We start from the raw sequence: 13,388 nt of genomic DNA, 5'->3' as shown, positions 1-13,388 counted from the left end.
GCTGGCCGCGTTCTCACGCCCTCCTCTCCCGCAGCCTCCCCGACCACCCGATCGCGCAGCTCCTGAGGCGGCTGCAGTGCGCCGTGTACAGCGCCCTGTACCCCGCCGTGAGCAGAGCAGCCGCGCCAGCCCCGGGCTGCTGCCCCCCGACCCCCAACCCCGGAAGCCGACGGCTGCGGCCCTCGCAGAGCCTCCATTGCATGCTGTCCCCGCCCGAGCCCAGCGCGGCCCCGCGGCCCCAGGACTGCCCCCCCACGCCCCCACTCCAGCCCGGCCCCGTGGGGCCTCCTTCGCCCCTGGGGGACACCGCATCTGGATTGCCGGACAAGGACAGCTCATTCGAGGACCTGGAGCAGTTCCTGGGGACGTCTGAGCGGCAGGGCCAGGGCCGTGGGGTGCAGCCGGAGCCCCAGCTGCAGCAGCTGAAGAGCGCGGTGGAGGAGATCCACAACGCCATCGGTGAGGCCAGGCCCTCACTGGGAGAGCGGCCGCAGCTCTCCACCCCTGCTTGCTGGTCCATTTCAAGCTTGTTTGGGGAAGGGTCTGTCAATCAGAGCCTCTGATCAGACTCATGTCCACCCAGCCTACGCCTCAGCCCTTCTCATTTTGGAAATAGACTGGTAGCGACGGGGTTTCACCATGTTGGTCAAGCTGGTCTCAAACTCATGACCTCAGGTGATCTGCCCACCTCGGCCTCCCAAAGTGCTGGGATTACAGGCGTGAGCCACCGCGCCCGGCCTAGAGTTTTCTAAGAACCAGTGAGGGCCCCCGACAGCCCCCCCAGCGGCGATCTCGCTGTGCTGCCCACACACTGAGGAACTTGGCCAGGGTCCCTACCCACAGGGGTTGATTCTAAAGGCTCCCCTGGTCCCTGTGGTTTTGGGTAAAGGCCCTTTTGAGAAAGGGATCATTCTCCGGTGTTTTCTCAGGCTGCTGGCCCAACAGGGCAGCAGCCGTAGGTGACAGTTTCTGGTCCCAGACTCCCTGCCCTGGGCCAGGAGGGTCAGGGGTGGGTGCAGGAGGCTTGAAGGCAGTGGAAAGAGGACCAGACAGGGCCCTCTCCCCTCTGCTCCTGGACACTGCCAGTTGGTCTGCCTCTCAGAGAGCTTGCTTGGGCGGAAGAAGGCCCCATGGCTTAGAGCCACTTGACCCGGCAGGGGAGGAACCTATGTGGACGTGTCTGGCTCTGTTCCCAGCAGACAGGCTGCTCTCGCTGACCCTTCTGGCCTTTGAAGGCCTAAACACAGCTGCCTCCAAGGACCGCTGCCTGGCATGCATTGAGGAGCCCTTTTTCTCCCCGCTGTGGCCTCTGCTGCTGGCCCTGTACAGGTATGGGCCCAGCCGTACAACCACTCGTGTGGCCTGGTGTCTCCCAGGAGGCCTGCCCTGCTCCCTGGCACTGTCTGCTCCCCTCAATGCCCCCTAGCCTGTGGCTTTCCCTGAGGCCATCCTCAGGCGCTTCCAGTTTGCAGGTAGGACTGTGGGCACCCTCCCGTGCCTGGCGTCTTGCGAACACTGGAGCTCTTTGCTTGGGATACATCGTCAGTTTTCTCCAGGCCTGAGCTCCAGCCACAGCCCTGCTTCTGTCCCTGGGGCAAGGTCCCTGGGGCAGCTTAGCCTGGTCTCTCTCTGCCCCAGGAGTGTGCACCGAGCCCGGGAGGCTGCCCTGAGCAGGAGCATGGAGCTCTACAGGAATGCACCCCCCACCGCCATTGGCATCCCCACCAAGCTCCTCCCCCAGAACCCTGAGGCCAAGGGGGCCATTGGCTACCCCTACTGCGCTGCGGCCCAGGAGCTTGGACTGCTGGTCCTGGAGAGCTGCCCCCAGAAGAAGCTGGAGTGCATAGGTCAGCAGGGGGAGGGGCAGGCTCCCATCCCAGTAGGTGACCTGGAGCCTGTGTCTTCATCACTGAGCTTCTCTTGTCACGTGCCGGTGGGGAGGGGGGAGACCAGGACAAAAGTGGAGTCTGAGCAGTGTCCCCAGGGTCACCGCAGCTCTTCCCAGTCTCAGCAGTGTCCCCAGGGTCACCGCAGCTCTTCCCAGCCCTGCACACCAGGATGTGGGCGGGTGGGTGGGCGAGGTATCAGGGGTGGCTCAGGCTGCTCCTGAAACGCTGCCTGTGGTGCAGTGCGGACCCTGCGGGTCATCTGTGTCTGCGCGGAAGACTACTGCCCCACGCCGGAGGCCACACCCCAGGCCGGGCCCCAGCCCATCGCTGCAGCTGCCATGTGAGTCCCAGGAGGGTGAGGTGTGGCCAGGGAGGAAGGGCCATAGAAAGGCAATGGTCACAGGAGGGACTGTCCTCCTGTCCCTTAGCCTCGTGCCAGCCGGCTGCACTGTACAAGCAGGAGGGGCCGTGTGGGCCCAGCCCTGGCTCCGCAGTGCAGTTTAGGGACAGCCTCACCACACCCAGGGGGCTTCCTGTGCCTCGGGACAGGAGGGCACAGAGATTGCGGCCAGCACGGCCAGGATGGCTCCACAGCTGCTGGGTTTGTGGAGTGAGAGGCCCCTGGCCCCAACCCACGGCCACTGTGCCCTCCCCACAGTGGTGCCGACGACCTGCTGCCCATCCTGTCCTTCGTGGTGCTAAGGAGCGGCCTCCCTCAGCTGGTGTCAGAGTGCGCAGCCCTGGAGGAGTTCATCCATGAGGGGTAGAGCCCGGCGGGGGCAGGGCAGGGGTCTCTGTGGGAAGAGCAGGGACCTCATCCCTCAACCTAAACGGTGGTTGTCAGTGGCATCTGGGAGGGCAGTGTGTGGCTCCGTCACAGCCACGCCTTTGGACAGCCCCTGTGGGTCTACCTGCAGAGTGCCTGCTGCCACATGTCCCGTGCCTTCGCTTAGCTCAGCCTCTCCCCAACAGCAGGAGCTGGGGGCTGCCCCAAGCAACATCTGCCTGGGGAGGGGACAGTCAGGGGATCGAGGGGCATCCCTGGCTCTGCCGTCCAAGGACAAGCACAGAGTGGCTGGGAAAGGCCCCCTCTAGCCCAGCCGCCCTGACAGCCCCACCTGCACACCCTCAGCACCCAGATCCTGAACTGGGAGGGCAGACACTGCCGTCTGGAGGGCCGGGGGTGTCCCTCTGTTCCTCCAGATGACACCGGCTGCCCCTGCCATCCGTGCAGGTACCTAATCGGAGAGGAGGGCTACTGCCTGACATCACTGCAGAGTGCCCTGAGCTACGTGGAGCTGCTGCCCCAGGGAGGCCTGGCCAAGTAGTAGAGCCAGACCCCAGGGCCCCTGCAGGGCCCGGCCTCGCCTCCCAGGGCCATCTCTCCTGCACCTAGAGTCACGGGGTCTACTGAGGACCATCCTGGAGCCTCACGCTGCTCTGCACACAGCGGGGGCTTGTCCACTGTGGTGTACTCTCCGGCTCTTGCCCCTTCCCCACCTCACATCTAACCCTGGAGCTTGGGGTTGGCACCTCTGCCCCAATAGAGTGGGGCTGAATCAGCTCCAGGAGGAACCTGCTCACCTGTGCAGGCCTCAGAGAGGCCCTGAGAAGGGAAGCTGCGGGCTCCGGTGGGTGCGGGCTCAGCGATGAGCATCTGGCTGGGTTTGCTCAGCGCCTCACTGGGGCAGCTCCTGGGGAGCGTCAGGGAAGAGGGGTCCCTGAGCCAGCCAGCGGTGGAGACGGCAGTCCAGTTTCTGTCCCCTGTGACCCCTAGAAGGGGAGTTGTAGCCCCATGAACTAGTTTCTTGTCTGGATCAGGAACAAGGGCCGGCTGGTGCCTGGGGTGCACCTGGTGGGAGGCTGTGCTGTTCGCTGATGGGCAGGGACATCCCTGGGGGGTCCAGGGCTCTGAGCCCAGGACATTCCCTGCCCCTTGCTCACCTTGCCTGTGGGCCATGAACATTCCGGGACCCTGGGCATCTTCTCCAGGTCCGTGCAGCCCAAGGGTCAGCCCTCTTTAACTGTCACATGCTGCCCCCACCCAGCCTGAAATAAAGAGGTCACTGCTGTGCTTTGCCGTGTGGCTCCCTGAATCCCCACCCCACTGGCCAGGCAGCACAACCACCCCTGCTGCCCACGGCAGAGGCCGCTGAGGATGTGGGGGAAGGAGTCACAGCCCAGCCCCAAACCAAGCCTGGCCCCACCTCTTGAGCATCTGTCAGCCTCCAAGACCCTCTGGATAGAAGCAGGATCCTCTTGGGGCTGTTCCTGGCCAGGCAGGTGTGGGTTTCACCCTCTTGGACAGGAGAGCTCCGCAGGGCATCAGTGGGTGGGAAGGAGGGAGGTGAGGCTGGGGTCCTAGGTCATCACTGGGGACCTAAGCCCAGAGCAGTCACCCGAGGGTCTTGGGAATCATCACCGTTCTGTGCATGGGGACACAAATGCTCTGAGGTGCACAGAAGGCCGCCGTGGACAGCATCTGCCAGGGGGGTGTGGGCAGATCAGGATGTAGTGTTCCTCAAGAAAGGCACCGCCAGCAGCTTGAGATGACATGAGGAGGCAGGTGGCAGGGCTGGTGGGGTGGAGGTCCCAGCCCTCGATGCTACCAGAAGCTGGCTGTGGGGCAGTGTCGCTGTCCTCGGAAACAGTCTTAAAAGCAGTAGCTGTGGACGTCGCTCAGATGCTCTGTGCTTGCACCCTCAGGAGTGGCTGGTTTACCCCCGAGGACCCCATGGGGAGACAGAAGAAGTGTCTCTGGGTGGGGGCAGAGCTGGAGCATCTGCCCCAGCCCTTGATGTGAACCCCAGCTGGCCATGGTGCCTTGGAGCTTGGGTAGGGTCCCTGCTCCGGCCTCAGTGTTGGGTGTCTAGAAGAGGGGATTTTAAAGCCTGCTTCATGGAATGGTGGAGATGAGCTGTGTCTTGAACAAATCCTGGCGTGGGAGCACCTGCTGGTTTGGCATCAGGCCACACCTGCAGCCTGAGCACTTTGGGGGCCGGGAACGTCCCGGCTCGGCTGTCTCCCTGGCACTGAGAGCCGGCAGACGTGTTCAGGTGCTGCTGCTTGCTGCGCAACTTTGCCCTCTCTGAGCTTGCGGCTCCCCCGTAAGACAGGAATGAATAATATAATTCCTTTTAGAAATCCTACAAATAAAGAAAAAACTAAGAGCCCCAATGAGAAAAACAGCAGAAGCTGGCCAGGCATCGTAGCTCACACCTGTAATCCCAGCACTTTGGGAGGCCAAGGTGGGCGGATCACGAGGTCAGGAGATCGAGACCATCCTGGCTAACAAGGTAAAACCATGTGTCTACTGAAAATAAAAAATTAGCGGGTCATGGTGGCAGGCACCTGTAGTCCCAGCTACAGCTACTCGGGAGGCTGAGGCAGGAGAATGGTGTGAACCCAGGAGGCGGAGCTTGCAGTGAGCCAAGATCGCGCCTGCACTCCAGCCTGGGCGACAGAATCATGTCTCCCTAAATTCCAGTGTTGAGATCTGAACCCCCAGGACCTCAGTGGGACTGTGTTTGGAGACAGGCTGTCTACAGAGGTGATGATGTTAAAGTAGGTCACCAGGGTACCTGCTGTCTATAGTTGGTGCCAACTGTCGGCTGGGACCTCAGGGCTGTCAGAACAACAACCTGAGGACTGGATGGGTCTCCAGCACCTGCCGAAACGACCACAAAATGGGTGCCTTACAACAGCAGAAATGTTCTCTCTCACCATTTTACAGGCCTGAAGTCAAAATCAAGCTGTCAGCAGGGCTGACTCCCTCTGGAGGCTTTAGGGTAGAATTCCTTTTGCCTCCAGCTTCTGGTGGCTCTAACACAGCTTGTGTTACCTGAGCTCACGCTCCCTCGTCCCACTTTGCCTCTGTCTTTAGGCGGTCTTCTCTCCAGTGTGTTCATATCTAAGTTTCCCTCTTCTCATAAGGACACCAGTCATATTGGATTGAGAGGCCATGCCAACCCACAACAACCTCATCTTATCTTGATTCTGTCTGGAAAAGCTACTCCAAAAAAGTCCCAGGAATAGGCTCCAGGTGAATGTGAATTTGCAGGTGGAAGTTTGCAGCCCAAAACCTCTGCACACGGCTGTGGCCTTCTCACTCTCGTGGCTGGGTTCTGAGGGTATGTGTTAGTCTGTCCTCATGCTGCTGTAAACAGCTGCCTGAGGCTGGGTAATTTATAAAGAAAAAAGGTTTAATTGACTCACAGTTCCACATGGCTGGGGAGGCCTCAAGAAACTCACAATCATGGCAGGAGACGTCTCCTCACAGAGCGACGGGAGAGACAACGAGTGCCAAGCAAAGGGGAGAACCCCTCATAAAACCATCAGATCTCGTTCCTTTCACTATCACGAGAACAGCATGGAGGAAGCTGCCCCCATGATTTAATTATCTCCACCTGGTCCTGCCCGTGACTTGTGGGATTACAATTCAAGATGAGATTTTGGGTGTGGACACAGCCAAACCTTATCAGAGGCTAAGTATCTCAACACAAGGCCGGGGTGTGACGTGTTTATGATCTAGCCTTGGAATTCACTCCAGCTCTATTCCATGGGTTGAGGCAGGTGCAAAAACCGGCCCAGGCCCATGGGAGGAGAGCTAGGCCCACTGCTGATGGATGGGCTGGTGCCACCAAATTCAGGGAGGACGAAGGCAGAGCAGTTACCTCCACCCTCCTCCGCATCAGAAGAAGAATAAAATAAAGGAGTTGAGGCTTACGAAGTTAGCTGCCCCGAGAACTGGTGTGGACTCATGGTGGCACTGGACACCAAGGCTGGGTTCAGTAAACTGTAAGTAAAAGAACTCCCTGTCCAGAGGTGGCCACGTACATAGGGAGATCCACCGACTCCATTACAATTTTTTTTTTTTTTTTTTTTTTTTGCAGACGGAGTCTCCTGTCGCCCAGGCTGGAGTGTAGAGGCGCAATCTTGGCTCACTACAACCACAACCTCCGCCTCCCAGGTTCAAGTAATTCTCCTGCCTCAGCCTCCCAAGTAGCTGGGATAACAGACATGAGCCACCACGCCTGGCTAATTTTTTTATTTTTAATAGAGACAGGGTTTCACCATGTTAGCCAGGCTTTTCTCAAACTCCCGACCTCAGATGATCTGCCTGCCTCGGCCTCTCAAAGTGCTGGGATTACAGGCATGAGCCACCGCTCCACGATCACAATATTTCTAAGATGCCAGCAGGGAACTAACTGCCAAATAAAAATTCTAAGAAAAAGCGGGGACCTCGCCGCCCAGGCCCAGAGAAAGTTTCAACAAACTTGGGCCTTGGTTTTGATGGCCTGGAGAGGTGAGGGACACAGACGTGAAGGAGCAGAGCCTGTCCAAAGCGGGGGTGTGGGGTGGGGGTGTCTCGGCTGGGACCTCCAAGGGTCTCCCTCATCCTCCTCTACTTCTGGGCAATGCGAGAAAGTGCCTTTAGCACAGAACAGAGGAACCCGAGCGAAGAAAACGTCCCCGGGAAGCCGTGGCCCAGATTTAGCCTGGATGGATCCGGGGCCCAGGTCAGCTTTTAGCTTAGAGAGGGGGCGGCTTCGCCCTGCCTCAGAGACCCGCCCAGACGATGCTCTCAAGGGCGGCAGATGGCAAGTGCAGGAGGAGGCCGGGAAGCGGAGCCAGCAGAAATAGAATCTGGGGTCCCCGCACCCACCTGAGGCTGCTGTTTCAGACGAGGCTGAAAGGCTTGTCCTTGCGCCCACCTTCCGCGCCGCGGGCCCCTCCCGCAAGGGGATGGCCCCGCCCGATAGGGGAGGCCCGCCCCCGGGTCCGGCCAATCCCCGCCAGGTAGTGCAGGTGGCCCCGCCCCACAGGACGGCTCTTCCCAGGATCCAGCCAATCCCCGTCAGGTAATGCCTGCGGCCCCGCCCCACAGGGGACGAGCCCGCGCACCTGCTTCCTCGCGGCCGAGGCGCCCGGGGCTGGGTCCCCGTCTCGTGGGGAGGAGCGGCCCAGGCACAACGTTCACTGAGCGCCTGCCATGAGCCCGCAGCCCTCGACCCAGGGGCGTCGTGAACGATATCGGTCCCGTAAGGGGACGGGCGACGCGGTGACAGGAGGCTCTCGGGGTGCCTCGCGCAGGTGCTCGGCCGGGTGGGACGCCGCCTCCTCCCTTGCTTCCACCAGGCCCCGCCCAGGCGCACAGGCCCCGCCCTCCTAAATTAGCCAGAGGCGGGGCCTGTGCCAAGCCCCGCCCCTAGCGTCACGGCCGCGGACCCCGGGCGGAGCCGGCTCCCGGCGGAAGCGCGCGGCGCGCGGGGAGGCCCGAACTGAGCGGCGGCGGCTGGAGAGCGCTGGGGACAGACAGGTAGCGCCGTCGCCCGCGGGGTCCGCAGCTCTGTCTGCCGGGCGAAGGGGCTCTGGTCGGGAGAGGGCTCAACGGGCGGAAGCGCGTGTCTAGAGAAGGGTGCGGTCGATAACCGGGGGCGCCCTTGGAAGGCCGAGGTACCCAGGCTGGAGGGAGGGGCTGGAGGTGCGGGGGCGCCCGGCTGGAGGGACCTGGATCGCTGGGTGGGCGGACAGCTGATGGGGCCGAGGTCTCCAGGGTAGGGAGTGCCGAAGGTACCGGGGGCGCCCAGCCGGTGGGGGGGGGGTCTCCAGGCTCGAGGGGTCCTGGGGACGCTGGGTGGGGGCCCGGGGAGAGAGCGGCTGGCGGGGCGCGGCCGTAGGTCCCTGACCCCCGCCCCCCGCAGGATGGGCAGCAGCTCGCTGTCCGAGGACTACCGCCTGTGCCTGGAGCGCGAGCTGCGACGGGGCCGCGCGGGCGTGTGCGGGGACCCCTCGCTGCGCGCGGTGCTCTGGCAGATCCTGGTGGAGGACTTCGACCTGCACGGGGCGCTGCAGGACGACGCGCTGGCGCTGCTCACCGACGGGCTGTGGGGCCGCGCCGACCTGGCGCCCGCGCTACGCGGCCTGGCCCGCGCCTTCGAGCTGCTGGAACTCGCCGCGGTGCACCTGTACCTGCTGCCCTGGAGGAAGGAGTTCACCACCATCAAGGTAGGCGGAGGTCAGGAGGAGCGCGCCCCTCGTCCTGGCCTGCGGGTCGCGGGGCCGTCGACTGGGGGGGGACTACGCCTTTCGGGGGAGAGGTATCCTCAGTGCCCGGTGGGCTTCTCAAGGTTCCAAGCGCTGAGGGGTCGTGGGCGTGTGGGGGCACCCACTCCTAGGGCTGAGATCATGGGGTGGGCGAGGGCAGGCTGGGTGCTGCCTACGGGGTCCTGCCCTGAGAGCTTGCGTCAGTGTCTTCCCTAAGAGGCCTCGCGGCTCCAGTTGCCATGGAAATATTAAGACAGGGGCACAGAAGGGAATTGAGGTCTCGTGGTCATCCTAGTTCCTCTAGGATATGGGCCAATCCCATTTGCAGAGGAGGACAGCAGATGGGTGCATCCCTTTGAAGTCTCAGGGCTGGCACAGACCTAGTGAACTCCTCGGCCTGGGGCCGGAGGCTGTGCCCAGGGCTGGAGGCTGTGCCCTATGGCTGGCCTGGCCCCTCTAGGTGAGCTCCTGGCGGCAGGAGGGGGCAGGGCCGCCGGGAGCTCTGAGCTAATTCGGAAGAGTAGGAAGCCGATGACGTTACTGCGCACGTGGGCGAGCTACGCCTCCGCCGGTTACCATGGCAGCGGCCGTCTCTCCGCGGCTCCCCGGGGACACCTGCTGGTCGGAGGGCCCAGGACTCTCATTCATGAGAGAGACGGACAGGCCCGCCCTTGAGGCCTCCCAGCGGGGCAGGGCAGGGAAATAACCGGCTTCAGTGCTGGGCAGCCCTGGTTTGGACCTAGTCCTGCTGCCTCCTGGCCTCGAGGCCTTGGCCAAGTTAGCTAGTCTCAGCCCCTTTCCTCCCCTGAGACAGGGACACAAGAACAGTCCAGTTCATGGGGCCAGAGGAATGAATCGAAGCCCCGAGCTGAGTGCTGCAGGCCCTGGGTGTTCCACACATGGGCCGTGTCATGCCATTAGATGCTGGGAGTGCCTGAGTTAGGGAACTTTAGTCAGGAGACGCTCGCAGTGATTGTCCTGAGGTTCCTTTAGTTCTTCACTTAACTGTAGGCTAGAAAGCACTCACCCTTGGCCGGGCGCGGTGGCTCACGCCTGTAATCCCAGCACTTTGGGAGGCCGAGGTGGGCGGATCATGAGGCCAGGGGTTCGAGGCCAGCCTAACCAACATGGTGAAACCCCATCTCTATTAAAAAATACAAAAATTAGCCGGGCGCGGTGGCTCACGCCTGTAATCCCAGCACTTTGGGAGGCTGAGACAGGTGGATCACGAGGTCAGGAGATCGAGACCATCCTGGCTAATATGGTGAAACCCCGTCTCTACTAAAAATATAAAAAGAAATTAGCCAGGCGTGGTGGCGGGCGCCTGTAGTCCCAGCTACACGGGAGGCTGAGGCAGGAGAATGGCATGAACCCGGAAGCCAGAGCTTGCAGTGAGCTGAGATCCGGCCACTGCACTCCAGCCTGGGCAACAGAGCGAGACTCCGTCTCAAAAAAACAAAAAACAAAAATTAGCCGGGTGTGGTGGTGGCGCCTGTAACCCCAGCTACTCAGGAGGCTGAGGCAGGAGAATCACTTGAACCTGGGAGGTGGAGGTTGCAGTGAGCCAAGATTGTGCCATTGCACTCTAGCCTGGTGACAGAGCGAGACTTCGTCTCAAAGAAGAAAAAAAAGAAAGCACTCACCCTTCTGCTATCCCATGGCTGTCAGCCCAGTGCACAGACAGCCTCTGTAGGGCTCTGAAAACAGATGCTACACCCCCGTGGTGGAATACTACACAGCAGGGGAAATGAATGCTACAGCTTCCGTCCTGATCTTCCAGAATATAATGGAAAAGAACAAAGTTCAGAACAACACGTTTAAGAGGCTACCTGTCTAGCTTTGGTTAGAAACCTTACAAAGAAAAGAGGTGAAAAAAAACGGGGGTGGGCTACCTCATAAGAGGGGCAAACAAAATCTGTATGGGCAAATACATTCAAAACTAGATTAGGCCATCTCCACGGGTGAAGGGAGTGGTGGGAACCCAGAACAGTGGAATTTCTCAGTAAGCTCTTTAGTTTGTTCTGATTCGTGAGCCAGGTTAATGTATTAGTTGTTTTTTCCATTAAATTTTAAGAAATTCGGCCGGGCGTGGTGGCTCACACCTGTAATTCCAGCACTTGGGAGGCCAAGGCGGGGGGATCATGAGGTTAAGAGATTAAGACCTTCCTGGTCAACATGGTGAAACCTCGTCTCTACTAAATATACAAAAATTAGCGGGGCGTGGTGGCGTGCACCTGTAATCCCAGCTACTCGGGAGGCCGAGGCAGGAGGATTGCTTGAACCTGGGAGGCAGAGGTTATAGTGAGCTGAGATTGCACCACTGCACTCCAGACAGTGCACCAGTGGTCTGCACTTTTGAGACTCTGTCTCAAAACAACAACAACAACAACAACAACAAATTCTCGTGTTTGGGCCTGGCCCAGACTGACTAAGCCTAGTCTCTGGGGTTGGGCCTGAGCATCAGAAGCTGCCAAGGCCTGAGCCGACAGATCCCGGACCCACTGTATCCTAGGGTCCGGCCTATGGGAGGGTGGGCAGCACTGACCGGGCCGCTCCCTTGCAGACATTTTCCGGGGGCTACGTGCACGTGCTGAAGGGTGTGCTCTCAGACGACCTCCTCCTGAAGAGCTTCCAGAAGATGGGCTACGTGCGCAGGGACAGCCACCGGCTCATGGTGACCGCCCTGCCCCCCGCCTGCCAGCTGGTGCAGGTGGCCCTGGGCTGCTTCGCTCTCCGGCTGGAGTGTGAGATCCTGGGCGAGGTGCTGGCCCAGCTGGGCACCAGTGTACTACCAGCTGAGGAGCTGCTGCAGGCACGGCGTGCCAGCGGGGACGTGGCTTCCTGTGTGGCCTGGCTGCAGCAGCGGCTGGCCCAGGATGAGGAGCCTCCACCCCTGCCCCCCCGAGGCTCCCCTGCTGCTTACAGGGCCCCACTGGACTTATATCGGGACCTGCAGGAGGACGAGGGGTCGGAGGACGCCAGCCTGTATGGGGAGCCGTCACCAGGCCCTGACTCGCCCTCGGCAGAGGTGGCCTACAGGCCGCCACTGTGGGAGCAGAGTGCCAAACTGTGGGGCACTGGGGGCCGGGCCTGGGAGCCCCCAGCTGAGGAGCTGCCACAGGCCAGCAGCCCACCCTATGGGGCCTTGGAGGAGGGGCTAGAACCAGAACCCTCCGCCTTCTCCTTCGTCCCTCTGCGCCGTGAGCTGAGTAGGCCTGGGGACCTGGCCACCCCTGAAAGCTCTGCAGGGGCCAGCCCGAGGCGTATTCGGGCAGAGGGGGTACCGGCCTCAGCCTATAGGTCTGTCTCTGAGCCCCCAGGCTACCAGGCACACAGCTGCCTGTCCCCTGGCGCCCTGCCCACCCTCTGCTGTGACACCTGTCGCCAGCTGCACGCTGCCCACTGTGCAGCCCTGCCCGCCTGCCGCCCGGGCCACTCGCTGCGTGTGCTGCTTGGCGACGCCCAGCGGCGCTTGTGGCTGCAGCGTGCACAGATGGACACTCTGCTCTACAGTAGTCCCGGGGCCCGGCCCTAGGCCAGCGGGGCCCCAGGTCAAGGGCTCTTGGGAGACAGCTCCCGTGGTGCTTTTCTCTTTGCTGGCGAGGGGTCTGGGCCTCTGGTCGCCTTGTCCCTGGGGGAGTTCTGGGCACAGCAGGGGGTTGAAGAGTCCAGGCCAACCCCTGCTGGAGGTGGGACTCTGTCCATGGAAAGCTCCAAGGGCAGCAGGCCTAAGCTGGCCCGCAGGAGCCTTTCCACATTTCCCCGCCCTCGGAACCCAGATGCCCACATGTGCTGGGCAGAGGGGTCCAGCCTGTTCCAGCCAGTGCCTGAACCTGTCTCTGAGAAGGGCCCTGTGCCCCAAGGCCTGCGGCTCCGGGCCCGCTCCCTGCGGTATGGGGCTCAGGACTTGGTCCTCCACGTGTCCCAGGGATTCTCCACACGGGTGTCCTCAAGGGCCTGTTGGTGACACTGAGGTCCCCCCGCCAAGCTCTGCTGGGGCCGATCTGGGGGGCTCTGCTGGGTGCATGGCTGACCTGGCTTCGGGGACCCCAGCCCTCCCCTTGGGTGGCTCAGCAGCTGGGGCCACAGACAGGAAAGGACCTGACCTCAAACCAGATGTGGAGGTGCCCGAGAGCCGCAGGAACAGGCAGCAGTAGACGGCTGGGAAGGCCTGAGCGTCCCTGCTGCTGGGCGGAGGGGCTGTAGGCAGGACCCCCAGGCGGCTGGGTCTTGGTCAGTACAGTGGTAACGGTGCCCCTCCCCTCCCCTTGGGCGCAGCCCACAGGCTGGAGAGAAGCTGGCTCCGCCCTAACCTCGGGTCTGGCGAGGGAGGGGGCAGGGTGCATCCACTGGAAGCTGAGCCTGCTCTCCCTACCCTCCTCCCCACCCTCTTCCTCCCCAGCACACAGAGGGATGGTCAGCATCAGAGCACATTAAACGCTGGTGAAACCA

General features: G+C 61.6%; 2 protein-coding genes across 4 annotated transcripts in view; both read left to right on the top strand.

Annotated features, from left to right (window-relative positions):
• Window positions 1-3,963, top strand: part of VPS9D1 (VPS9 domain containing 1) — a 13,630-nt gene extending 9,667 nt beyond the window's left edge. For 2 of the 3 annotated variants that reach the window (XM_050772914.1, XM_050772916.1), the window contains exons 10-15: window positions 35-459; window positions 1,197-1,329; window positions 1,639-1,847; window positions 2,130-2,229; window positions 2,548-2,652; window positions 3,124-3,963. In XM_050772914.1, coding sequence (XP_050628871.1) covers window positions 35-459; window positions 1,197-1,329; window positions 1,639-1,847; window positions 2,130-2,229; window positions 2,548-2,652; window positions 3,124-3,217 — 1,066 coding nt within the window. In that variant the 3' untranslated portion in view covers window positions 3,218-3,963. The remainder of the gene's footprint in view (window positions 1-34; window positions 460-1,196; window positions 1,330-1,638; window positions 1,848-2,129; window positions 2,230-2,547; window positions 2,653-3,123) is intronic. The other variant, XM_050772915.1, reaches the window with a different exon arrangement.
• Window positions 1-13,388, top strand: part of SPATA2L (spermatogenesis associated 2 like) — a 19,322-nt gene extending 5,934 nt beyond the window's left edge. The window contains exons 2-4 of the mRNA XM_050773012.1: window positions 8,132-8,208; window positions 8,594-8,897; window positions 11,500-13,388. Coding sequence (XP_050628969.1) covers window positions 8,595-8,897; window positions 11,500-12,471 — 1,275 coding nt within the window. The 5' untranslated portion in view covers window positions 8,132-8,208; window position 8,594 and the 3' untranslated portion in view covers window positions 12,472-13,388. The remainder of the gene's footprint in view (window positions 1-8,131; window positions 8,209-8,593; window positions 8,898-11,499) is intronic.

The sequence above is a fragment of the Macaca thibetana genome, chromosome 20 (assembly GCF_024542745.1).
Source record: "Macaca thibetana thibetana isolate TM-01 chromosome 20, ASM2454274v1, whole genome shotgun sequence".
NCBI lineage: Eukaryota > Metazoa > Chordata > Mammalia > Primates > Cercopithecidae > Macaca > Macaca thibetana.
The sequence above is the reverse complement of the archived record's forward strand: the minus strand, read 5'-3'. Positions and strand labels throughout refer to the sequence as shown.